We start from the raw sequence: 27,534 nt of genomic DNA on the forward strand, positions 1-27,534 counted from the left end.
AGTTACAATAAATCTTATTACACCAGTCAGAAACATGACACACATACCGCAAATTCTCAATTATTGATCTCATGTTTTAAACCACAGTCTTTAGTGGATTGCTGCATTTGTGTCCTGTTTTATTACTGCTGCACATCTATTTCTTGTGTTTACAGTATTTAAGGTATGCTCATCGTTTCTCTGAACGTACTGCAATCTCTGGGGCACCTTTGTTGAAAAAATTGTTTACATTTTCATTTAGCTTCTCCAGGCAGCAGGAATGATATCGTGAGGTTTTAAACACTGGTGATGCTCCAGAAACTGACCCGCCTTATGCTGAAGGGCCCAGCTTTAAGGACGGGAGAGCCACTGAACAGAAGCTCAGATTAACAATAATCCCTTGTTCAACTTGTTGAGAACTTGCTCAAATCTCTCGTCTATCACTCCCATTCCTGTTTTATTTTGCCGGGTGTGCCAGACTGCTCCACTTAGTGTAGACACGCAAGATACCTCTGCCTCAGCCTCAGCCTTCTAAATAACTGTCGGTCCATTCGCTTTAAAATGTGGAAGAATTCAGCTTTTGTAAATGTATAAGGAATGTGTTCAGCTTTGACAGTTCAGCTTATGGATTCTTCACAGAAAAGTGAAACGAGCTGGTCTCTCAAATCAATAACTGGCAGATGTAACTCTGCACTGAAAAGAGTTTCAAGTGCCGCTCCAATAACTGCAACAAAATGAGAGGCGACGTAATATGTTTTTCAGAGTTATTGTCGTTTCTTTGTTTGTTTGGAAATGTTCTTGTATACATCAACAGACTCAGGGACGGGTCACACAGGAGAGTGAACAAACATCACGGGGAAGCTGGCATTTGAAAGAGGCCTAATCACAGCTAAACTAAATGCCTGAAACTATGAAATGAAATATCAGACGTGTGTGTGTGTGAGGGGGGGGGAGCCTCTATATAGTTCTGCATCAGTTACTTTTCAATTACAGCAGCCCAAGCAGAACGAAATTGTTAGTGTCATTTATCGACTGTGGTGCCCTCCATTAGAGTACCAACTGAGAGAAATCCATCCTGTTGTATAACCACCTGGCTGTCTTACAATAACAAAGAGTTCATTTCTGTCAGCTGGCCTTAAGTGTTTTGGGTGTTATACAAGGAACAGATGAGAAGTATACACCAGGAAACGCAGGAAAGCACACAGAGACCAATAAAGTCTAACCAAGCAGGTAATCATCTTGATGGCTTTTCTGAAACAGTTAGAAGACAGAGTGAAATACCAGAGGTGCCTAAATGAATGAGATGACAAATCATAAAAAGTTACAAATATTTTAAATATAAATATTTATTTGAGCAATTTTAAAATTAATAAAAAAAAATTTGTTGCTTTTGAATACCTTCGCACCCGAGCACTTTCTAACAGCACAGTTAAAATCATGTCTATTACTTATGCCTTGATGATCTACCCTGGTGATGTGGACCAGGCAAGAGTAGCCGAGCGCAGACAACATCCCCAACCCCCCTATGTGTATATTTTTTTAATACTTTGTGAGGAAAAACTGTCAACCATATCCAAAGTGCAGGACCAAAGAGAAGTAAATAATGTATGCTTTTATTAGATTCTTTGAAGACGATATGTGCTACGCGTTACCCGTTTCAAATGTGGAAGATTTCAGACCTCTGCACAAAACAGATTTTGATAATCAGAAGGTGTATCTGGTTCACAGAACTGAAGAGAATGGCAGCGCAGGCCAGCCGTGCGAAGCACAGATCCTTGCCCTTGCAGGTAAGTTGTCCTCCTAACGCAGGAGATTTTGTCTTTTTTAACGCGTCTTTTCGCCGTCTGACCAAGTAACGCTGATGTGCGCGAAACTCAGGAATGTGTCAAACCAAGTGTTTTCTTTTTCCTTTTTTTGACCCGATCTGTCAGGACGTGATCAGCTGGAATCTGACACCGATAGCAACAACAACGTCCTCGGCTGTGGCTAGCTAGATATGCTAGTTAGATATGCTAAGATAAGTTTGGTATGTAGTCATACCTTGTTGTCGGTGTTTTATATGTTCTTTACACTTACTGCGCCGTGTCTCTTAAGTTACCCCTCTTGTTTGGGTTGGGTAGTATTGGTTGTGTCGCTAAATACGTGGCATGTAACGTTAGCGACTCACAACGGTTGTTTACAACACGAAGCTAACGCTTGCTAGCTTGCTTGGTTTTTATTCGTTCCGTGTTAGCATGCTACTGCCGACGTACAGACGCAAGGCTGTCACCGTATTATAAACATATTTGACAGCCGGTGACTGATCTGTCATTATTTTTGAGGCTCTCAAATGTAGTTGAGATGCCAATCCGGCGGCTTTGGTGGGCTGCAGTCTGCATGTTAGCTTTCTTATCGGCAGATTCGTGCCACAGAGGGGTTGCGGTGCTGCAGTCGTTGCAGACTACATACAGCAACCTGTCAGTAACATGTCAGCATCGCAGCCGTTTCATGTAGGTTTATCGTGCAAATGTGATGAAGTGTGCAGGTGAAATGCTTTTGCTCGTGTTTATTTGGAGTTGTAGAAATGTTTGCTCACGGTCGTTTTCTATGCACGATCTTTAGCTACATCACTAATCCCCGAGTCTGATCTGTCTGAGCTGGGAGATCGGTACAATGTCGCCAGCCCAGGACCATTTGTACCGCAGTCCTCTGACATGCTTACATTCCTACCTCATTTAATGCTAAAGTCGCCTTGATGAGGCAGAATGGAGAGGCTAACCAATACAGATGAGAGCACTTCCGTAGATACTTTGAAAAGCATACTTTGAAAATTCATGCAACTTTTTAGGGACTTTTACGAGTTTATTTTTGCTTCTATTTCCGGGGCTCACAGATACAGTAGAAGAATTTGAAGACAGTATAACACAAAAGAAGATGAAAATTCCCAAGATGTCCATGAAGAATTCAGGAAACTCCATCGAGAACAATTTTGGAGAGGAAAGAATGCCACTCAGGCATAAAAAGGTAGGAAGATCAGAGGTACACTGTGGTTGTTGGGCATTGCAGCAAACATATGTGTCTGCTGCAATGCACACATATTGCATCATTTATACCGTCAATCATGTATAAATGATCTAAATCAAAAGGTGTTTAGACTTGTTTATGTTAGTAGTATCATGATAGTCTATCACACTGGGTCCGTGACATGCATTTGAGTATACTTTACATTAAAACTAATTGCATTAAATGTCATCTTTCAAATAGAAAAATTACTCAAGCTTTGCCTTTTACTGTGTCAGAGAAAACCCAAAAAAGTTAAGTAGTGAAAAAAGGCCACATCAACACTCCAAGTATGGGAGCATGTATAACTTCACATGTAAATTTTTTGCTGCGATGCTCTGATATCTAAATATATCTATCAATGATACGTCACATTTTCATAAACTTGGCTGACACCCCAAATCCCCCACACTATTTTTACCATATGCTGGATTAACACAAATTCAGCACTCTGGACAGCTGCCCTTTCACAGACAAATCCTCTGAGCGGCTCATGAAAGAACTCTGTGACTCCTGTCCTCCCATTTCCTATTGAGATTCGCATGTCAAAACAAACAGTTTGAAGTCTGCCTGTCGTGTCATTTCAGACAGATTTGTGGTTTTACGTAATATTTTTCTTCTGTTTTGAGTGGCGTCAGTCATATATTTAGTCAGAGTCACAGCAAAGGATTTTACACAATACTATCTTGATGCATGCTCAATCGTCTGGGTAAGAAAATCCCAGAAAATAAATTATGTTCTTCTGGATGCAGCGTTTTCAAAGTTGAGACTGAAGAAGTTGATTGGATGATTGATGAAGTGTGTCTCCTAATGGCAACACTATGTCCGGATGAACAGAATCGACTTTGTGGGAATACTTGTACATATGAATAAATATTTTAACAGGCCTAACACCAGAGTTCTCAATGTCCATGACATATTTTTTTAAATATAGGTCAGATTTCATTTTGCCCACCTATGTCGTCTCCAAATTGAGTTCTTACTCTCCTCAGGCCCTGTCACAGGACCATGGACGCCCCCTTTCTAACTCATCCAAAAGCCTAGCGGCGGTAGTGGCTCGCCTAGAGAGAAATGCAGCCAGCTCTTGTATGGAGGGCGAGGAGGACCTGGATGAGGACCGGCTGGCTGAGGTGGGAGAGGATGCAGATGACGAAGATGATGATATGGAGGCAGAGCATCAGCGACATCATCACCAGCAGCAACAGCAGCATTTGGCGGTGGACACGGATTGTGTGCCTGAGGTGGCTGCCGCTGTTGTTCCCAGAGTTCTGTACGAGGAGCTGGTTCACAGCTATAGGCAGCAGGAGGAGGAGATGAGGAGGCTACAGCAGGAGTTGGAGAGAACCCGCAGACAGTTGGTGCAGCAAGCCAAGAAGCTCAAGGAATATGGCAGCTTGCTGACAGAAGTCAAAGAACTGAGGGACTTCAACAGGAGACTGCAAGACGTACTTCTCATGAGACTGGGCAGCGGTGAGAGACCAGTAGCACCCACACACAAGCCAACAAACCAGTTACCAGTACCACAAAGTTGATTAGTGAACTTTAACCTCGTCAGTTGTTAAAGAAAACATTTATATTTAAAATGAATACATATATAGTAAGGAAACTGACAAGTGAAGTGTTTCTTATACAGAAACATCTGAACAGCAATAAAGTCACAATTTCAGTGGAAGGAGTTTAGCAGCAAGCGTGAGGATAGATATTAAGTTTAGTGTTCACTTTATGTCCACACAGCACAGTAATTTTACCATCTCTCTCCTGACAAGGTCTGGATGACAAATGCAGACAATAATTTTTTTTTTTTGCAATTATGTGCAAAAAAACAAAAAAAGTGTAAAGATGAATGTCTGTGAAGGTTCTCAGGTTCTCTCATCCGGGAAGCTTCTTCAGTTCAGAACTAAAGAAGCTTCTTGGATGGTGATGATGATGATGGCTGAGTGTCAGTCAGTTAATCTGCTTAAGAACTGATTCTTTTATAAAACGAGAGTCCTACCTACTTTATAGGTGTCTTTAAGTTTGATTTTTGTTACTGTATATGGGTGCCATAAATGTGCACATTCTATTATTGTCGCTGTTGCTGCTAGATAAGCCCTTACAATATTAGAGAAAGAACCAGACGATCCTCTTTGAGCAAGAAATTGGTGAGGGCGGGAAGGAAGAACACTCTTTTAACTGGAAGAGAGCTCTGGTTCAGGGAGGGGCAGCTGTCTATTGTGAACAGTTGGATGTGAGGAAAGAGGAAAAGAGAGACGAGGACAAAGCACCGGTGGGAAAACTACGTTTTGATTTCACACAAGGCTTGAACCCCAGTCTGTTGGGTGAGGCTCATGTGACCCATTCATCCAACAGTACCTTGTCCCTCTTTTGCTTCTCCCACCACCCACTAAGTATTTATTATGTCTTTCTCTCACAGTACAAAAGTTCTAAAGTCCAAACAAAGTGATGGTCCTGGACTAATGTTATTTTGATTTAGGAATATTAGACACGCAATTATATCAGATAAGCCTAAAGAAAAGCACTAAGCTTACATTTAAATCAGATACAGTTTGTATAACCCAGTGTCCCATACAGATTGATCATAATTACCATAACAGGACTGGTTTCTGCCAGAATCAGGATAAGATAAAAACTGAAGAAACCTTTGGGGAATGATGTATACATGTGGAGAGAGATTATAATCCAAAGGGATTTTAACAGGTCTATTGCTGAAGTGGTAAATCCAGTACTGGAAGTTGAATAAAATGCACTTTGGTTGTGTGATTAAAAGTGGTGTCATTGCAGTGCACAGTGCTGTACATACTCGAGCTCTGCCAGATGCTGGTCTTAACCTCAGACCCCCTGCAGATCTGAACAGAGGCGCCCAGCTACTGGCTAGACCATCTAATGGACAGGCTAAAGATTAAAGCACCCTGGGGTGCTGTCAGGCAGTGGATGGAGTGCGCTGACCGATATTAAAACTCATCAGCTACATTGGAGCTTAGCGTGGCCAGCCACCAAGCCAGCTTAGTTACTGGGCTAAAATAACTGCCTGTCACAAGGCACAGGCAAGCCTGTGCCCAAGGCGCATAGCAAGCAAACAAGCAGGTGGGCACTGCTCCAGCGGTGAAGGCAAAAAACCCCTCACTACTGTAAGAATTCAGGTGCTAGTAGCTGTTTACACCTAGCATTTTTTCCCTCGTTTCTGCTGTATTTTAGCATGTTTTAGTTTCGCCAAGTTGCGTTAAGTGAAAACAGAGGTTTGTCGTTGCTTTTATCTCCATAATTGTTAACGTCTCCTTTATCTCCTAGAGCCTATGCATGACAATGGCACCCAGACAATCAAGGCTGAAGTGGTTGAACCTATTGTTGAGGCCCAGGAGACGTGCAGAGAAGAAGCCAACACCAGTTCCAGCTACTCACCCTCACCTAGAACAGTATACACCTGCAACGACGGCAAGGTACGTTTCTCCAAACTAAGAATTGCTGCGTATTTAATTGCATTTCCAGTTTTCCATTTTCGCTCCAACTAGTACACGAAGAAAACTTTTATTATTAATTTGTGTAATTTCTTGTCTGTGCTGTTTCATGGCTGCATAAATCTGTCTTTTCGTGCTGACATTAATTCTTTAAAGCAAAGTGAAAACAAGAGGATCTTGTGCACGAAAATTCAAACTGATGTCATAAAAGTGATTGCAAGGCTGTTAGCATAGTCCAGTTAATTTCATATTTTCTAATGTAGGAAAAAGAATTGTTCTTGAAGTTCACTCAGTAGTCAACAGGCCTGTTTTTTCAATTATGTTTGCATATATTTAAGTGAACTTCTAATTTATAGTGTAGAGTAGAAAGGGCACTAAAACTCTGACTATGATGGTATCTTAATAACCAATTTTGAGAGCTTCGAATCATTTGGTCCCCTTGTGGGTGGCTGTGAACAGTATCCTGATTTTACAGGAAGTGCTGCGTTTCCTCTTAACACCCGTGAATCTGGGAACATGCTGTCATTGTTGATCAGTCCTTTCCCCTAGCTGCCTTACCCTTGCAGGTAAACAAGGTTGAGAAGATTATTATTGTTCCTGCAAGCGCAGCCAGCATCGTCGGTGTTTATTAGCCTGTTAGGGTTCTTTACTGCCCCCACTGCTGTAACTCAACCAGCGTCCTGTCGCTGATGACAGGGGGGGAATTGGTAGTACAAGCTCTGGGGCCTGCAGCCACTTCAAGCGTGAAGAACACTTGCAAATTAGAACTGTCCTACATGAGGGACCCCATATTAATTATTTGCACGAGAGGAATTTAAAGTGACTGACAGGTTAACCCTACTGAGAGTGCGCTGGAAAGGGTGGGGAGGGGTCGTGGAAAAAGAAGAAAAAGAAGAGGCTTTTTCTACCTCGAGGGCAGTAAAAAGCTTGTCTGCTGGCCGGGGGCCTAAAGCACATTAGCTGCACAGGGAAAAGCCTTTTGGATGCTAGCCTAAAGACTTTACGGTGATAAGAGAGTAGGGAAGGGAACGAGAGTCACATATGCAGCCCCTCCGGTACAGTAGCTCACCTAGAAGACCAGGGCAGTCTGCCATGGCTGGCAATCAGCTTGAAGTGTTTGGTCCAGGCTTACGCAATGTACAGTGACTGTGTAAAGAGCCACAGCCTAAGTTTGTAATGAAGGTAATCCGTGCTACAAGAAGATAGTGGCCAGAGCTTGTTTACGTATCCTAGAGGGTGAAAGTGACCCTTCTTGGAAAGTTTGATTTAGTCTAAGCGGGAGGTGAAAGCTGAATGTGTCCTGCTATAATTAGCATGTACTCTGTTTGTCTTCACACTACCAGAATTTTACTAGTCTGTACAAAATCGCTGAGATTACACCACAAGACACAAGAAAAAGTAAAGCACCATCAAGCTGCAAACACACACACACATCTTCTTCATTATATTTTGAAAATATTTTGGGGAAATGATTAAGGAAAATCTTACGTTTTAAAAGTAAGCAGTCATTTAAAATCAGTGAAAGGTTGAAGAAAGCTGTTCCAAAGTTTTTGGACTACAAACTCAAAACAGCAGTCCCCTCTGGATTTAAAATAAGAGCACAGAACAGTTAGGAGACCCTGATCAGATGATCGCAGAGGCCTACTGCTGTCAGTAGCTCAGATATATATGCAGAAGCTTTGCCACGTCGGACTTTATATCATATTAAATTTAAAAAAGGGGTGATGTGTAAGGGCCTGCTAATTTTTGTAAGCAGCCTAGCTACTGCATTTGGGATCAGTTGAAAACAGGCTGAGGAGGATGTATGTTTGTACTAAAAGTTCCAAATCATTGGATGGCAGTAAAGGTTTGATTTTTCTATTTTTCTAACCAATTTGTAGCATTTATTCACCTATATCACATTATAAAAGCATTGTGTGATTTTTGACTTCATGACAATAGCTTATCATCATATTATATCCACCGTCCACTAATATTATGCATGATATATTATTACATCATGTTGCTTAGCGATGAACCTACCAGTGGGCTAAAAGGACCCATTTATAGCATTTATGCACCTAAAATACATTAGGGACACCTTTCATTTCACAACAATAATATGTAACTTTTATATTTTTATAATAGTTTTACAAATTTCACAGCTATGGGAAATTTGGGTGAGTTCAATTATACATGCAAGTTTGTTATTTTTACAGAAAAATTATTTTTCTGCCCCAAATCATGAAAGACAGATGTTTCTTTTTTTAAGTTGTCTTCATGCTTTCCCGTTTGTCTTGTTTTTTCTCTTTTGGTCAAGAGCTATGAACATTTCTGTTCAACCATATCTGACTCAAAATCCAATTGCTGTGTCTTCCAAATTCGACCTGTAAAGAGTCACAGTGTAACTGACGTTTGATCCTCGAAGATCTGGGTTATTCCCACTTTTTTCCCCCACAAACAAACAGTTGAATAGATGTGAAGCTGTAATGTTCTTTATCTAAAACACGGATATCTACTTTGTCTTCTGTTGACTAAAAATTAATAAAACTAGTTGAGTGTCACAACAATAAATCCTGATACCGTGCCGGTGACAACATACTGTTTGTTGTATAATGAGCCGTAGATGGAGAAGAAGAAGTTTCCAGTTGTGCTTTTCACAAACCTTTGTTTTACGTCTCTAGGTACACCTTGGTGGTGGGATCTGGGTGGAAGAAGAGAAATGGCACCAGCTGCAGCGGACCCAGGGAGATTCTAAGTTCACAAAGAACCTGGCTGTAATGATCTGGGGCACAGAAACCCTCAAAAACCGCAGTGTCACTGGAGTGGCCACTAAAAAGAAAAAAGATGCCTTGCCTAAACCTCCACTGTCACCCAGCAAGCTGAAGATTGTCAGAGGTAAGACAAACTTTTCCTTTTTCTTTAAAATGTATATTTCAAACGTTTGACAAACCCTTCTTTGGACGAGTTGCAAAAATGTTTTAGTAAAGGTAAATTCTTTAGCCTTAAGGCGAGGCCAAAATGAGCGGCTTTTAATTTGATGTGGTCTGATTACTCACACTCGCTCCTTCCCCAGAGTGTCTCTACGACAGAGTGTCTCAAGAGACAGCCGACAGTGCAGAGATAACGCAGAGATTGTCCAAAGTGAACAAATACATTTGTGAAAAGATAATGGACATCAACAAGTCCATCAAGAATGAGGAGCGGCGGGAGTCCAAGCTGCTCATCAGACAGACAGTCAAGATGGAGAACTTCACCTACGATGGCATATAGTGATCAACTGTCACGCCAGCGCCTTCTGCCCCGCGTGGTCTGCAGGATATTGAGGGGACTTGATATGGGTTGTCGGGGGATGCTGTAACCATTTCAGGAGCGGTCGTATTACTTTGGCACATCGGATTGGTTGTTATTTGAAATGTTAAAACAAAGAGGCCCCTTCGCCCGCCCCTTCGTAAAGAACCATCATCACATTTCTGTGAGCCCGCTTTTCTAATTGGCCAACAGACAGCTTTACCCAGTGGTTAGAAACTGAACATGTGAGCTAGCTTGACATAGGCTGGTGTGAGTGTTTTTATAAGCTTTACAGTGGCATTGGTACAGAGATGCAGATTCTTGAGGTTTGTGCATGTGTGTCAAAAGAGAAATTAGGTGTGATTATTACTTTATTGTTCTGTGTCAGAACATAATTGTTGAGTCCTTGAACTTTTAAAAAGTAAGAGATTATTTCCCTGGGCAAACGAATGATGCTAGTTTGCATTAGAGCTTAGATGCGTGAGAGGTTGACTGTTATGGTGACTACTCAATAACTGCTGGGAGTTGGTGCGGTTGGTACTTACTGCATAGAATGGGACATGAGGGTCTCAAATGCACAAGTCTTAATTAGTAACAGCCATATTTCATTTTGCAGCAGAGATTCTGTTGCTCCTAAAGAGATTAATTATGGGCGTGTGCTCCCACTTAACCGTATAACTTTATTATAAAGACAGCTTACTGAGATTTAATGGGACTCTGTCGAGTCTCTAGAATGCTGTATTTGTTTTTTATGTTTTTTTAATGTTAATCTTTATGAATATTTGCCATCCACGAGGGAGCACAGGAGACGTTTTGATCGGATATCTGTGTGTTACTTTAAGGCAGGGGTGCCCAATCCCGGTCCTCGAGAGCTACCGTCCTGCAGCTTTTAGATGCATCCCTACTCCAACACAGCTGAATCAAATGGTTTGATTACCTCTTCAGCATGCCATCGTGTTTGGCAAAGGTCTGATAACAAGCCATTCATTTGATTCAGCTGTGTTGGAGTAGGGATGCATCTAAAAGCTGCAGGACGGTAGCTCTCGAGGACCGGGATTGGGCACCCCTGCTTTAAGGAAACTTGACTGTTGAGTTGCAGTGGTACAGGCATGTTGAGACCTAGAAAGGCCTTAAATGGATCTGGCAATCACCAGGCACTGATAAGCTCCTGGGTTTTCTAGTATGCTGTGATTGTAAATGTATTGTAAGCTGAAGTCACGACGCTTCATCTGCACTTTGCTGTGAGAATGTACGAGGTGGCCAGGTACTATTTTCTGTGTAGTTCACACCATTAAGTTTGGCTGAGCCGGACCGCTACCCGGATGAAAATCGAGGCACAGCTCTGGTCATCGTCTTGTGGAAGCGGTGTTAGCTACGGGTAAAGCTGTCTGGGATACTATTTTGCTGCTGAAGCTGTCTGGCCCTGCTGAACCCCATAATAACCCCCTCTTGTTTAAGGCACGCCACTGGGGAATTAGAGTAAGGTTGCTCCAGTGACAACTTTCCCTGAGCTATGCCATCAGAACTTTTAAAATTTAGTCTCTTTCTTGTTCTTTCATGTTTTTATTCTCCTCTTCTGTTCTGTGTGTGTGTGTATATCTATGTATACACACACACACTTTCTTTTTTCTTTTTGATCCAAAATGGCTTGGGTGGCAATCTGCAGGCTGGAACTAAACGCTGCAGATTGAAATCTCAACTGTGACCTAGCTGTGGCTAACTGTGAATCTACTGCAGAGCTGCTCATCAAGCCTTTCTCCTCCTCACAGTCTAGATTCTCGTTTGTCTGTTGATTTATTTTTCTGTATCATATCGTCCGTCTCGGTTTTTTGTTATTTCAAAAGTTCAGATCAGCCTTTTCTTAAGCTACTTTATTTCAGTGTACATAAGCAACTCTTTATTATTATTATTATTTTCCACCAAACATTGATATTTCAGTTTGTAGTCTCGTTACAGTTTCAAGCTTCTGGACAAGTTTGGTTTAGCAAATTGATGTTGTAATTCCACGTTACCTATCAATTTCTTGTGTTTCTTTGTACACTTTTTTAATTTTTTTATATGAATTGTTGGCTTTAAGCTTGACGTTGTAATCGAACTTAGATCAGCTGAGTCTACAAACATATGTTTTAAAAAGAAAACAAAAAGTATCCCTCTCTCTTAGCCAAAGCGATCTCTGGAAAATGAGACGAGGCTTTTCTTAACACCCGATTTCAGCCGAGCCTGTACGTTATATTTACTATATCTGTTATTTGGCAAACCTCACTTAGGATCTACCTGATGATCACGCCATAGTATAAAATTCTGTATTGTTAAACCATTGCGCTCCAACGGTTGAGATGCAGTAGTTAGATCAACACAAATCATTTACATTGAATGCACTTTAAATGGGCAAATTCTTCGATCTTAAAGAAATGTTTTTGTGGTATTTGTCCTTTATTTTTTATTTTTTTTAATTAAAAAAAAACAAACAAACAAACATGTCCTCATAGATTAAGGCCTAACAATCATTGTATTATCATGAAGCACCTTAGGACATTTTTTTATGGTTTATTATGGCAAGAATGAGTTTTGGTACATTTTGATTCATTTGTCAGATTTGCCGCTAACATGCTTGATAGACTTTAGGGCTGCCCCACCCCCCACCCCTCCAGGAGTCGGAACATTCTTGGTCGACCTGAAAAGGAAACACTCACTTTACAGGAAGTGTCAGTCACTCATGGAAACTTTTTTTTTTCTCGCTTTTTTTCACACACAAAATCCAAAGCGTAGGAAGGTGACAGATAAATATTTGTCTGTCAGTCATCAACCTCAAACATTGGTTTTTGTTTCAAATATGCAAGTAGGCGAATGTTGGCCGCTTGGCATGGCCGCCGTCTTTAGACAGCCTGCTTACTGGTGATTGCAGCACAATCAGAATAATTACCTCTTTTGCTGCTGTCTGTAACAGGCAGAACGCTTCGTCCATGAGTTTGTATAATTTTTTTTCTCTGGTATGTAGCACGGTGGTAATGGTGTTACTTACAATGTTCTGTCTCAGCTTTCAAACCACTTTGTCGTGCTTGACAAAACACATTAGAAAATATGTTAAAATATATTTTGGATGAATTAGATCACGGTCACAAAAACTGTTCAGCTAGGAAGATCTTTGGTCAGGGGCAGCCCTAATAGATTTAACAGGTTTCTTTAAAAAAAACTGCATTTCAGTAAGTTAAATTATCTCAATAGTTTAATCTGCAACTCCGTCATGGTCTCGAAAAGGAACGGTTTAGAAGAAAAAAACTTAGTTAGAAAATTGATAACTACTACTATCTGCAAAATGTGATTCGCCAGTATAAAAACTGACCAATGAAATGTGCAAGCTGACTGGAATATGCGCTTTAAACTGATGCTGGTAATGTATAAATATGACTCCTATAGAGATAATAGTGTATTTTTTACAAATGAGTGGTAATTGTGAGCCAAAGTATTGAATGCTGAGATCGAGCTAAAGACGGGGTTTAGAATCAGCAGGGTTTGCACAAACAAAACAAATTTTTAAAAAATGGCCCCGGCCACAGTAACCGAGTGTAAAGCGCCACCTTATAACGGCGATGTGTTATTGATATACTGTTTGAGGGGGTTCCCTAGAAACGTCCCTTTTTCGGTGCCCTCTGATTTCTCGTTTTGTTTTTCCCTGTACAAAGGTTTATGTGCGCTAGGCTGTGCATTTTAAAAGAAAAGATTTCTGCTGTGCAAAGTACCTTTGCTAAAATTCTAAGACATTGTTGTGTATTGTATTTGTGTTTGTTTCTTTGTTGTTTATGCCAAAATGGGAGGGGTGTGGTTAAAATGATGCTTAAAGAAAGACCATTAATAGAGCTATTACATCATCAAAAATGTTAAGGCCTGTTTCCTGGATGGCCATTAAGCCTAATCCTTTAACTAAAACCACCTTCAAAGGATGAAAGCTGTATGGAAGGACTGTATGTTTTTAACCCAGATTTGGCTTAATCTGTAAAGGCAAGGCCGTTCTTTATCAAATGTACCGAGTCACTTGCAGAAGAGCGGTTTGGGTTTTTAGCAGCATATCAGTAACATACTGTACCGTTTTATTCACAAGCAGAGCCACTAATTTTGGCTTTGCGTCACGACACCAGACCAGTCGGTGCTTTCACCGTTACACTTAAGTAGTGATAGGCAGGAAACGTAACCGTGGCGGCTTTGCAATCGTCTTTTTATGCCACCTTTAGTTCTTTTCTCTCCTGACATTCATGTGGACGATCCTGTCCTCCTCGCTGTTGTTTTGGCTTATGTTGTAAACACCTGTTTAAGCTGCAGAAGGGAAGGAGCTTTGGGTTGCTTTTTGACAGTTTGATTAAGGAAAAAGCGATCTGGTTTTAGCTTCACTGTGCGAAACAAGATAAATGGCTCTGTGCCACTGTTTTCGGAGCTAGGTGTACACGAGACACACGTTTGAGCCACAGATACAGTGTCAGACTTGGTTTAAAATGAGAAAACGGAGAGGAACACATAGTTAGGCCTATATTTTTATTACAGTTATCAGAAAATTTGTATACAATCCACAAACCGGTTCTACTTCATCTAACTTCACCGTCCTACCTCATTGTTACTCTGGTGTTTGTTTGTCAGTGACTGTAAACTATGTGTGTATATTAAAAAAAAAAATCTATAGGAAAAGGTATACCTGGTTACTCTCAACATGTACAGCATATTAAAAACTTGTAAAACACCTCAGTACACAAATATCATTCTTAGGAGGAAATCAGTTTTATTACCTGCTTAAAGATGCTGCTGTAAAGGGGTGTCTGTGTGAGGGGTCGTCTCCGAATATATATCTTCGCTCTTTGCTATGTTGTGCAGTTGATCAGTGGTTGTGTTCTGTCTCTGTATTGCATTCTGAGATTTTTACTGGTTGACGGTGCTACCAGCAAACAGTTCGAAAACTGATCTATCGGACCTCAAATGGTGCTGTTTTTCTATGTTTTTATCGTCATACGGCTATGTTTTATTCAGGTGTGTCAACCGCCACTATCCCCTCAGCTTACTCGAATTCTAAAGCCAAAATATTTCACAAAAATCGATAACCCTGCTTTTACTGTATCAACTATATGCTATCCATCCAAATATTGTAGATAGTGATTATATCCTCAGCTGTGAGTTTCAGAAGTACCTCAGAAGTTGCCGATTTCAAATGGATGCATCTGCTTTTAGCACCTGTTGTCTATCAATTTACATTGTTGCAGTGTATTTTCGGAAATATGCATTTTTACTGATTAGATCAGGTTACACTATAGATAATAGATGATTATTAGCTCACACTCAGATGTCGACGATGTGAAAGTTAGAGGAAGCCACTGTTCACTGGTCGCATGCCACGCAGGAAATCTCAGTCAGACTGGGACGATGGAGTAGAAGAGGTCCTCAGCAAAAACAAAACCACACGTTAAGTTTGAGTCCATGTTAACCTCAGATTGTGTTCTAGAAGAGGGATGAAATGACAAAATACCCACGTAGAGGAATGTGTCAACTTCTAAAATTTGGACCATGCCAAAAATGCGATCAGGGTATATTCACGAAGACTGTTTTTTGTCGACGTTCCTGTCCTCTTGAATAATTATCTGTGATTCCCCTGTTGCATCGCTTTTTCCCTCACCGTCACTTAAATGTAATTTAAATGTTAAAATTATGCATTTAGTGTAAGAAAGTACTAACGATTGACTTACTGTGAGTAATTATACAAAGTGCATTATATTTTCTTTTACCCTGTACCAATGGAATCTTTTCTGCACCAAAGTGTTTTTCTGTTGTTTTGTTTTTGTTTCTTTTATTGAGAGAAAAGGGTTGTGTCCCTTTTCAGTATGTTTCTATGTTCTTACTGATGGTTATTGTTTTCATTTCCAACCGTGCTGGTGAACATGAAATGTGCTGGTACCTCTCTACTGTGGGAAGAGCGTGTGTTCAGATACACAGCAGTCGTTTTCACGGAAGCACTTAAGCCATTCGTTGGACTGTTTTAATAATAGTTCAATTGTAAGCTTTGCTCTGGTCCAGGGTATTGACCCAGGGAGTTTGTGTGTAATTGAATTCCTATGCAGGTGTTGAGTTACTTACCTGGTACCACATCACTGTCGGGTAGAGGGCCAACTGCGGAGATGGAAAACTGGGCCTCGAGATTGAGTTAAAGGGGACAACGGCGACATGACAAATCCATACAGACCTATTAATGACATTTTCATACTTGTATTAAGTGAGCTATACAGGGCTGCTTGGATATCTACCTGTCTGTATTAGGTATAAACGCATTGCAGTGATCATTAGGGAAAGACAGGGTTATTACTGTATGGAGTATTTCCAGTTGGTATGATAATGTGAAAAGAATTTCAAGACTTTTGGAGTTGACACTCCCTCATTATTATAGCCTCCCAGAGGCAACCCTACATTTTCAGAAAATGTTATAAGTATATGCGATAGAGAGTGTACATGTCTTTGCTAAACCGGCCACACCTCTGCTATGCGAGCAAGTCTTTGACGCTTAGCATCCTGTTCTGTGTTTTCTCTTGCTGCATTCAGGAACACCTGTTTAATGTATAGATAAACAGAAATAAAATTGAGACTTTTATTCTATCAGCACAAACCTTGTGTCTGTGGTTTTTTGGGGTTTTTTTTTTTTTGTTTGTTTGTTTGTTTGGTTGGCTGGGTTTTTGTTTGTTTTGGGGTTTTTTGCTCATCTTCCTTTGGGGGAAACTGTTAGATAAGACTGAAGAAATGCATCCCCATCCTTGTTACAGCCCTTTCTTCATTTTATATTTATTAATTTTTTTATTTTTTGATGTGAAGAGTTTGTTTTTATGCATGCTAGCAGCATCGCTAAACCAGTTTGGTCCATGCACCCACATAAAATCTGGAAAACTGGAAAGCTCCTTGAGAGGCAGGCCACCTAGACCAAACAAGTTCAAGTATCTTGGGGTGTTATACACAAGCGATGGAAAGGTGGAGCGTGAGCTGGTGAATCATCGGCAGCAATGTGGGCATTATACTGGACTGTTGAGATGGTGATGAGCCAAAAAACCAAAGTTTTCAATTTACCCACTGATTTGGTAAATGGCCTGTATTTGTATAGCGCTTATTTATGTTGCATCCCTCACCTATGGTCATGAAATCTGGGTGGTGACTGAAGGAGTCGGCCGAAATGAGTTTCCTCTGAAGGGTGGTTGGGCTCAAACCTCCGGAGGAATCTTGGAGTAGAGCTGCTGCTCCTGCTCATCAAAAGGAGCTAGTTGAGGTGGTTCAGGCATCTGGTTAAGATCCTTCCTGGGGCGACTACCCTTGTAAGTGTTTTGGGTGAGCCAAGAAACTGCTGGAGAGATATTTCCAGTCTGGCCTGGAAATGCCTCAGAATCCCTCGGCAGGATCTGGAAAGTTTGGTTGGGAAGAAGGATGTGTTGAATACCCTGTGATCCCACTTCGTAGAAGAGAAATGGGGAGATAGATAGACGTACTACAGGGTTGGTCCACCGTTGAACCTCAGAACTGCCTTACTTTTCGTGGCATGGATTCAGTTAGATGCTGGAGGGATTCCTCAGAAGCTTTGGTCCATATTGACATGATCGCAGCCTGTCTACAGATTGGTTGGCGGCACATCCCTAATACGAGTCTCCCGCTCCACTACATGCCAAAGGTGCTCTATTCGATTGAGATCTGGTGACTGAGGAGGCCATATGAGTACAAGTGTCATATTCTCGAAACCAGTTTGAGATGAGCTGAGTTTGTGACATGGTGCTTTATCCTGCTGGAAGCAGATGGGTTCTTCGTTTTAGGTTTTTGGGGGGATTTTTTGCATGCATCTTTCAGAACCTACAGCAAAGAAACTGCAGTGAAACCCTCCTCCTTCTTCTTTTTCTTCTTTCAACTGACCCTTTTAGGGGTCGCTACAATGGATCATCTGCCTCCATCTTTTCCTAGCATACTCCTCTGTCACATCAACCATCTGCATGTCCAATTTAACTACATCCATAAACCTCTGAAATCTTGATGTAGCCACTTTGATGTCACCCATCAATTTTGAGCTTCACAGTTGGAGTTTCAGTGTTGGTATTATGTTTCCAGATAAAAGAAACTCCAATAGAGAAACATGTCAGTCGTAAAGTCACCCCAGTCAAAATTATTGACTGAGCCCAAACCTTTTGGGTTTCAATGGTGGGAAGTTGGAAATTTTAACATGGAAGTCTGTAGGAATTAACTTTCATTTGCAGCCATCCTTTAGCGACACCTGCAGTTGATGTCACTTCCACATTGGATTCATTTTTCACCTCTGGAAGTTGCCTCTTGACTACCGTGTTGTTCACTGGCACATTTTCAGAGGTTGGAGGTAAACTAAACTGAATCAAGGTTAAAAATTTCCCATATCTTGAGGTGTAAACTTAGTTTGAGTCTTAAAGGTGTTATTTTTACGCTGCAGCAGCACATAATTGATGTCAAAAGAGTTTCTCCATTTTCAAATTGGGGGCTGTGTGTGCGGAGTGATTCTCATAAAACCTGAATGACCCTTAGGCTAATGCAAATTCTTCAGCACACAGAAACCTAACCAACTTTTAATTTAAATGGAAAAAGAGACATTTTTAAATTTAAGTTGGTCATACAATACCAGAGATTTACGTTTGCAACATGTCACCCACGAGTTTAACACAACTAAGACTGAGAGATTTCCAGACCGAGGCGGAGGATGAAAGTGTGATGTGTAGCTTCACAGAGGTGTGTAACCGTTTAAGTTCTTTGTGCCTTTTCACATCTTACCTTACATTAGTTTTCCATCGTCACAGGCTGTGTAATGGACTTCCGTCACCACACAGATCAATCCACTCGCCTGTACGTTTTGCACTTTTATTCTAAGTTTAGTGCGTGTGGGGTTAACGCACAATGTTTTCAATATCATAAACGACATAACAGGGTGATTCAAGCTGCACTGTGCCACATGACATGCCGATGATTGGCAGCTCTGTCTCTAACGTGTCACTTGTACAAACCCTATTGCATTAACAGCTGAGATGTATAGACCGAGATAACACAGAAATGGGGTGTTGACACATCAGACTGATTGTAAGATAGCTCTTTTTTTTTTTTTTTTTTTTTTTTGCAAATGAATCTAAAACGAACATTGTCTCTGAATGTCCTCCTTTTTGTATAGTCCACAATAGAAACTGATGGGAAGAGTGCCTCCTTTCTTTATATACAGACTGCACCTCCTTCATTTCTCCCTGTCCCTCTCTCTTGTCTTGCACACTGAAGCATTTCCATACATTATTGCCTCTGTAAGCAAGTGTGTCACGCGCCCAGGCTTTTCCTACAGCCCAAGAGGACTTCTCAATGTCATTATTGCTAAAGCCTGCCACATGTCTATAATGTATTGCTGCCTTTCTTTATTGGCAGCGTGATGATTCAGTAGTGGTGATGATGGATTAGTGCTGGCTGGGTCGAGCTGGGCTGGGCTGAGTCCGTCCAGACTGGGCTGGGCTCTGCAGCCTGGCTCTCTGTCGCATAAACACCATGTACTCCTCACACACTGCAGTATAGAGGGAGACATATTGTATTTATGTCACACACACAGTCTAATGAATATGGTCATTTCGGTGCTTTTATGGAGCTTCTTGGAACATTGTCTGATTCATCGTGTTCACCTTTTGAATTTAATGCAGACATGGCGCACGCAGCAGCTCTGCATAATAGGTGGCAGTAATGCATTCTCTTTATGACATTGTTAGTGTTTTGAATGGGGAAATATAACCGCATTTGCCTCGTGGAAGGGGAAGTTCAGAGTGGGTGCGCCGTGTGCATATGTTACCTCAGAGTAACAAGGTTTGTTTCCACGATCATAAACACGTACACACTGGGTTTAGAGGAAGGACGAATAGTGGCATGTTTTATTGCTGAATATGAAACACAGTCCACAAAGCACATCCACCCAGACTGAACTAGATTTAACGGCACACTGGCCACCAACTAAAAGTCTAAACCCAACGCTCAGGACTTGATTATAGGATTTTGAGTCTCTCCACGCCAGCTTCTTGTTGTTCGCTGTCATGGCGGTTTGGCTTCAGCCGCAGCACGAGAAAATAAATGGACATTAGTCTTAATTTCTTATCGCTTTCAGCAGTATCTGACCATCACCGCTGCTGCTGTAAATCTTTCCCGCGCCGGCAGACAGAAGAAATACATCCCGATCCTTGTTGCAGCTCGTCACAAGCACGATGGAAATTTGAGCACACATGCAGCAGTTAACATTTTCAGTATTGTTGATCAGGCCCTATATTAATTTTGTCCATCACCGACTGATGCGATATATTGACTTTAATTCCCTTTGCACTAAACCGAGTTATTTCGCTTATCCTGCAATATTTTCTCCCCAAAGGCAGGGAAGGTTTTTCTCATTATGGGAAACAATTAACTAAGTAACAAAAGAGTTGAGCTTATGCTTTTCTAATCGATTCTCGTTCGTGCTGTTGTTGTGACTGTAGGTGAAGGAGTTATTTGTGTTTTTCATTTAGAGCAGTTTGGTAGTTTTATCTGTGTACCACCTATTTACACCATGCAGAGTATTTATATATATATATATATAGTCAAGTAAAATATGCAAGAGCCTTCATTGCCATCTCTGCTGCTTTGTTCATTTCAAAAGTTATTGCAGGTGTGACATCAACTTGGTACTTTAGCAATTCTGCCTTTGGTCTTTGCACACATTGATGAAGCACCACCCATACCTTCACCCATCTGGGTGTTCATACATTGTCAGTTAGCTGTACGATAAGATACGCTGGTAGGTCTTGACTGTTAAATTCCTTGCTGCCAGCGATGTTCGGAGGTCCTTATCGTTTTTAAGGAGCTTATTTTGCTGCTTCAATGATAAAAACTGGAAAAGTTTCGAGTCCATCAGCCCCTCCAGTAAGTGGATGCAAAACTCTGCTCGTCTACCCTACACACATTCGTGCACATGCATACATACCTGTGAATGCACGCACACACTGGCGCATGCATACTTAAATACGGAGCATCCAAATGGCCTCTATTAATGCAGATGGCTCTCCCAATTAACAAGATTCAAAGCGATGATGAATTTTTCACTCTCTGAACAGTTAAGCTAATTATGGCCCAAATGAAGCAGGTTCCAGTGAATCGCCATGGCAGAGGCTGCCAATGGCAGACAATGTCACTGTCACAGTGCCACTCTGCAGCACCACCCTAATCACTACGGGTGCTTAATATTCATCTCCCACTGCTCTCTCGTCGCCTCCATCCTTCCTGTCTCACCTCTCGTCTCGTGTATCCTCTCTTCATTTCTCCTCCCTCCTCTCATCTCTCCTCCCGCTTTCCTCCACTGCCCTCCTTACACGAGTCCCAACCATAACCCCTCTGCACCCACCCACCGACCCACCCACCACTTTGTGCCTCTCTCACCATAGATGTGTTGTTCATAATGGAAATCAACTAAGTGCGCTAATAGCATTTTAATGATAATTTAATGTAGTAAATAAAACTTGTTACAAGCTAAGCAATTTTGCTGGATTTCAAGGGCAATCAATCTGTGTCCAATACAATCTGCTCACCTCCTTGATGATGGGTGTTGGATGTCAAGAGCATGTTTTCTCTCATGCAAGCTACAGATCAAACTACACTTGTCTCGGCAGCTACAGATGCGCAAAATTCAGCGGAAAAGCACAAAAAGGGAGCCGTGTGTTAAAATGATCGGTAAAGTTAGTATAACAGCGTGTTCGTATTATTTCATACTTCAAAGGCTTAGGGTTGTGTTAATGTTTTAAAAGTTGTGCTTAAATCAGTACAGATATTACACATATCCTTTAAACTAGTGGCTCTAAAAACGATCTGATAACTGCTATGAGATAACTTCCACATACAGTATGGACCCCAGAGGTCTTTCCCCCCCTCTGTTGCACTTTGTGTATCATTTGACATTATCCCTTTTCATCATAAGGTCTTTTTTTGAAGCAAACTTAATGCCCGGTGGTTATTCGTGCCATTTTCTTATTTGTTGTTGATTCAGATCAATAATCAATTCTCCTCAAGAAATTAACATACCTGAGTCATTTCAAGTCTGCTTAGCTTTGTGAGTCATTGTTTTCCATTAAAAGAGATTAGATTTGCCTTGTAATCAAAGATGAATGCTTCGTTTTGCATTTGGATTCTTCTGCATATTATTTTATCAAGCATACCCCCCAGACCAAACAAATTAAAAATGATGAGGAGCTTGAGCTAGAAAGAGAAAAGAATAAAGTGAGAAAGAAAAACAATTTATTTTCTCTTTTAATGTTCTACCAGTGGTCATTTAGCTAGCCTCTTTATTTAAATGGTAATGTGAAGCCGACTAAACAGGCACGACGAATCAGCCCGAGAAGAGAAGGAGACTTCAAAAAAAGAAAAAGAAAAGAAAGCTGTGCTCTTTTCAGGCTCCAGGAGTTTATCTGGGTCTTTCCTCCTGTCGTCTGACTGAATGAGGAGCCGATTGAGCGACAAGTATAACTCTTCTCAGTGCTGGACTATAATTAATTAGGTGGGATAAATTATAGCATCTCTAGCGAACCCTGGTACACATGCACACGGAAGCACACTCGCAGCAAATGCACTCTGTGCACTCCGTCGTGCAAACACGCATACATGCTTAACCAAACGCGTTAGTATCGATGAACATTGGAAGTGAAAAAAATGAAAGTGAAAATAAACACATGTGACAGTTATGATTAATTTCTATTCTCATCACGCCTACGGTTGTGTAGCATACTCCCTTTATGCTACTTTAAAAAATAATTATATATGGATGAATATGTAATTTAGTCATAGAATGAAGCTATTACTCATAGCAAAGTGTGGAGGATGAGTTCAGCAGTCTCACAGCCTGAGGAAAGAAACTGTTTGGAAGTCTGGTGGTAGTGCTTGCCAGATGGTAGCAGGTTAAACAGGCTGTGGTTGAGGTGGGTATTCTGTTTTGGTGTATTTCAGGCTGTGCCTCACCTTATCTAATCTGTCAAAAGAAAGCACGTTCTATCACTTTAATAAAGATGAAATACACATGCTGCGAGTGCTCAGTGTACAAAAGCCCCATTTAAGCAATATTATCGACCAATTTCTGAAACAATAACTTGATGTAATAAAAAGATAATCCCTCAACTTTCATACTAAATGTGGATTGTTATGTCTAATTATTATTAAATGTGTTATTTTCATTAGAAGCAACAGTATTGTTGGTCTCTTGTTTCCAGACAATGAATCTAAGTGTGCCCTCTTTACCACCTGCACACCCTAAAAGCCCTTCGATGGCAAACAAGCTTTTATTTATGTCTGTTATGGTAAAAGTAGAAGAAGTTCAGGCTCTGCTTTAGCAGCATCACCACATAACTCCTGCAGATGGATTGAACAATCGTCGCTGCTGCTGTAAAATGTCTCCACTCGTCCATCAGTCTCTAACATCTCACATCGGTGCTTTGCGCAGCGCTGCTGTCTGATGGGATATGTGGCTGAAGAACAAACTGACACTTGTCTTCTCTGCTCACCGTCAACCCGGACCCCAAATTCATGGCTATGAATTACAAACACACACCACGCAGACACGCGCAAACGCCCTGCCAGCAGGTGCTTTTAATGGCCTAGTGTTAATGAGAGTCTTGTTTAGAGCTGTCAGATGACCCTAGGCCACGCAGGCTGACACTGACTCCATGTTCACAGCTCTGGAGGTCACCGCACAGTTTACGCAAGAGTGTGCACGGATCAGCGCGTGTGTGTTAGTGCTACACAGGAAATCATTTATCAAACCTAATTGCTTTTTGAATCAGTATAATAAAGTTATATTAAAATACCTTCGTTCTTTAAGTTTAATATTGAGTCATTACTGTTGATGTAATCATTTAAATCTTATCTATGGAGTCCGTTCTCATTGTTTGATTGAAGCTAACAAGAACAATCAAGACACAGGCTCAAAAAATAAAGAATAAATGATAAGAGTAAGAATAATATTTGGCAGCGTAAGTTTATAAAATGATTTGATCAAATAAAATTATACACTTTATATAATCAGTTCATTTTCTCAGACTTTAACAGTAATTTCATCCAGTATATTTATAACAGCCACAAAACAAAGTTGTAATGGTGCCTTTATGAATCCTCAAACAATGTTTTTCTGAAAAATACAAGAAAAAATTCTCATTGGTAAGTATTCAGATCCTTTGCTTAAGCGGTGTCATAGAAATAATCTGTCTGTGAAGGTTCTCAGTCATCCAGGTCATCGTAGTCAAAGGAGCTTGCAAAGAAAAGCGTCTGGACTTCTTTAAGTTACTTGAAGACGTTTCACCTCTCATCCGAGAAGCTTCTTCAGTTCTAAGGTCAAATGGTGGAGAGTCCCAGATATGATAAAAGAGCATCACCAGTAAAACTGACTAATTATGAGTACAAAGGTAATAACTATCAAAAGTAAAGGCTCTCGTTATACAGCAAATGGCTGCTTTTCTACTATTACTATTATTATTGAGGCATGAATGCTTAAGTAGGTTTTTTATGTTAAGGCTGGTTGACGGTACACAAAGCTCCTTATGTAACTTATTTATGTTATACAATAAATGAACTTATAGCAACATGTTGCATTTTATGAGCTCATTGCAGTCTTTTGTCTCACTTCATCTTTAAGTTACAAGTAACTACATCTGTTTAATGAATCTAGTGGCGCACGTGAAGTCAAAATGCACAAAAAGTGGCATCTGCTCAGAAATTCCTAAATAAAGATCTATGATAAAAATTAAATATATATTCAATTCATTGTAAAATTGGTTTGTAAAACTATTTTTTGTACTGTCTCTGCTGTCTTTTTAAGCATTAATTCAACTTCATTAATATATTTTAAAAAAATCAATGGAAAACAATCATGAAGAAGTAAAATGTGACGGGATGAAGGTAAATACTACCCTCTGTTTTTGTGACTTTATGTATATGTATGTATCTGCACTAAAGATAATATCAGTGTGGCTGAAGCACATGAATGCATGAAGATTTTAAAACGCTCTTTTTTGCAGTTGCAGTGCTTTTTGAAGTTTCACCCTGATATAATCAATTTTCTCCTTTTTTTTCTTTCTCTGTGATATTTTCCTTCTGCATCTCCAGCCTGTGTTTTCCAACCTTTAGCACACTTGCTGTTATTCTTCCTTTATGTGTTGACAGTGAAAGTGTAATCTAGCTCTCTGTGTGGAGACCAATTCACAGAGTGGGAAGCGCCTGTGTGGAAGCCAAGCTGCGTGTGTGTGTCTGTGTGTGCATATATGTGTGTGTGTTTAAGTAAAGGAGACTCAAGCTGACAGTTTGCCAGCAGCCTTGCACCTGCACACAGCTAGGTGTTGATCTCAGATGGGGGGGTGAAGCGGGAAAGTAGGAGGGGAAGACAGGCGAAGGGAAAAGGAGAGGCGGGGATCCAGCGCGAGGTGTTGGGGATGGATTAGAAAAGACTAGTGAAGAACACAGGATAGGAACTGTGAGAGGTGGCGTAGCTGTGACATGTAATTCCTGTTTTTATGTCTCTTCTCTGTACACGAGCGTGCACATGCCACAAGTGGAGGGAAAATGTGTGGCTGTGACAGGCGGGGCAGGAAAGCCAATTGGATTGATGCATTCTTTCATAGGAAACTGCCAAGTACCGAGTGCAGTCAGGGCCTCATTTGTCAGACTCAAGGAAATAGCATTACGGCGTGATGTTTCACTCTGTCTTTGGCACACACATCAACAAACCTCTGTTTCAGGATTGAAGAACTGATGTTACCGAAACCCGCCGCAAAATTTAATTGCGGGTTAAAGTGGCAGCGATGGGATGTAAGCGTCTATATGTCATCTCACTCACTGCTGCGTGGTACTCAAGTGGCGCACTTGGAAGATCTTCGGCTTCTGTGATAGGTTTCTCTGTTTTACATTCACTGACTTGTTAACCTTTCAGCAGCGGCGGTGAGTTTGCCGCTGCCCACAGAGCAGATAAACTTAGACAAGCTCTCTGGAAGATGCTCGGGAGGAAGACAGGGCGGCTCAGTGACGCTGTCAGCGTGACGCACTGTTGGATAACCTAAACAGGAAGTCTGTGTCACTGATAAATCAACCCACTAGATCTTTTTTTTTCTCACAGGGGATTACAAAATCAAAATCAAAAATTAAAAGTGCAAAGTGGAAAAAAATTTACATTTTTCAGGTACAGAGTGATTTAATCCGGCGTCCTGTTCTGTTCCTACTGTAGTCGAGATCCTGCTGGTGACAGGAAGTGTGACAGAAATACAAAGAGGGTTAATTTGAGCTGACATGTGTCCAGTGTTTGTGTGTACCCATATGCTTGTGTTGCCTTGTTTGCTCCCTCCATCATCACTGCTATCAAAAACCGCTTGTTGCTTTAGTGTAAAATAATAAATGCAGACTTGTTTCTTGTCTTTAACGGTTTGTTTTCTTCTTCTCGTTTAGTGCATTGTGTTTCCCATGTGTCTGCATCGGGGGTGGGTGAACTGTTAAAAAGTAATCAGTAACCTCTTTCCAAGTACAAAGTATCATGCCGTACAATTGGACAGCGTCATAAAGTTTTATTCAACCAGAGAGATTACATTCATTCTCTCTGTCTTGCTCACTGTGTCATTCTGTCTGTCTGGTCGTTGGGGTGTGTCCCAGCAGGCTTGCCGTAGACTGGCAGAGTGTTGATCTGAGTGTCAGTGGGACTGGGGGTCTCCTTTCCCAGCACTCTTCTCTTCCACCAGCTGACAGACAAGGTCAGGGACTCATCCCGCCTGTCTTTCTTGGCTCCTGACAGCCTTTCCTCGGGGAGACAAACCCCAGACAACCCTGCACAGCCTGGCACGCACCATCACCAATTAATATTGCATCACGATTTTCCAGCCCGCTCCCTTTAAGATCCGCTTCTCTGGGTGCGATTGGGCCACCTGACTCGCTTGTTTCTTGACCTCACTCAGCCTCCATGAATAATGGGGAAAAAGCAGATTGGTCCACATGTTTTACTCATCTTTGTCGTTGTTGACGATGTTAGAGCTAATGAATATTTATGTATGTTTTAAATTAAAATTGACTTATTTTCACACAAAGTAGATTTATTTTATCCTCACCTATTTCAGAGATGAAGGGTTTACTGTACCGATGCCCTTTACATTTTTCTTTCAACTTTCTAGCAGCATTGCTCGAGGGATGGTAATGTCACACAGCGGTCAGTCCACCACTTTAGATCAGAGCAAAATAGCTCAACAGCTCTTCATTAGAGTGCCAAGACATTTTATTCTGACAACACTGTGGCCAGCCAATGAACTTTACCAGTTTTGGTGATCCCCTGATTTTTTTCCTCAAGCACCAGCAAAAGGTTCACAAAAAATATCTCGAAAAGTTTTGAATGATTTCCCATTAAAAGCTTTGATCTAGGTGAATCCAGGTGAGGGGCGATGGATTGGGGGGATCAAGAGAAAGAGAAAAGAGGGCACAGGGAGACAGAGATCTGATGACATGCTGTAGTGGTATATAAAATTGTGAAAGGAGATGAGTGGAGAAGAAGTGATGAGGGCATCACATGAGTCTATAACAGCATAACTAAGGTGTGGTTCAAGGTCACCTGATCCAGCCTTACCTGTAAGGTTTACCAAGAAGGAAAGTTTAGCACATCTTCAAAGAGCCACAAGCTGTAGCTTACTGTAGACTCTTACTGTCCCAGTACCTGTTTAACTATATCCTTTTTTACTATGTACGTTACTTGTAGTGAATTTTTACTTTTAAATGC

The 27,534-nt window shown here is 41.1% G+C and overlaps 2 protein-coding genes across 4 annotated transcripts in view; both read left to right on the forward strand.

The window, feature by feature from the left end:
- The window catches only part of agbl4 (AGBL carboxypeptidase 4), a 355,429-nt gene that overhangs the window by 271,740 nt on the left and 56,155 nt on the right, over positions 1-27,534 (forward strand). The gene's annotated exons all lie outside the window — the stretch shown is intronic.
- Positions 1,492-16,367, forward strand: bend5 (BEN domain containing 5). 3 transcript variants are annotated; one of them, XM_080877456.1, is made up of 8 exons: positions 1,492-1,584; positions 1,708-1,766; positions 2,852-2,982; positions 4,011-4,488; positions 6,307-6,455; positions 9,137-9,350; positions 9,529-10,585; positions 10,820-16,367. In XM_080877456.1, exons 3-7 carry the CDS (start codon positions 2,893-2,895, stop codon positions 9,723-9,725), a joined length of 1,128 nt encoding a protein of 375 aa, XP_080733582.1. In that variant the 5' UTR covers positions 1,492-1,584; positions 1,708-1,766; positions 2,852-2,892; the 3' UTR covers positions 9,726-10,585; positions 10,820-16,367. The 3 variants fall into 3 exon arrangements, with proteins under 3 accessions (XP_080733582.1, XP_080733581.1, XP_080733583.1); XM_080877455.1 differs by having other exon boundaries at positions 1,498-1,766; XM_080877457.1 differs by lacking the exons at positions 1,492-1,584; positions 1,708-1,766 and adding an exon at positions 1,906-2,005.

The sequence above is a fragment of the Rhamphochromis sp. 'chilingali' genome (assembly GCF_963969265.1).
Source record: "Rhamphochromis sp. 'chilingali' genome assembly, chromosome: 3".
NCBI lineage: Eukaryota > Metazoa > Chordata > Actinopteri > Cichliformes > Cichlidae > Rhamphochromis > Rhamphochromis sp. 'chilingali'.

What these genes read in the sequence shown, in the direction of transcription:
- bend5 (XM_080877455.1), top strand. Translation starts at nt 1,583, where the DNA reads ATGTATGCTTTTATTAGATTCTTTGAAGACGATATGTGCTACGCGTTA. An exon ending in TGCCACTCAGGCATAAAAAG is followed by an intron (nt 2,983 to 4,010) that starts GTAGGAAGATCA and finishes TACTCTCCTCAG; the next exon opens with GCCCTGTCACAGGACCATGG. An exon ending in TCTCATGAGACTGGGCAGCG is followed by an intron (nt 4,489 to 6,306) that starts GTGAGAGACCAG and finishes TTTATCTCCTAG; the next exon opens with AGCCTATGCATGACAATGGC.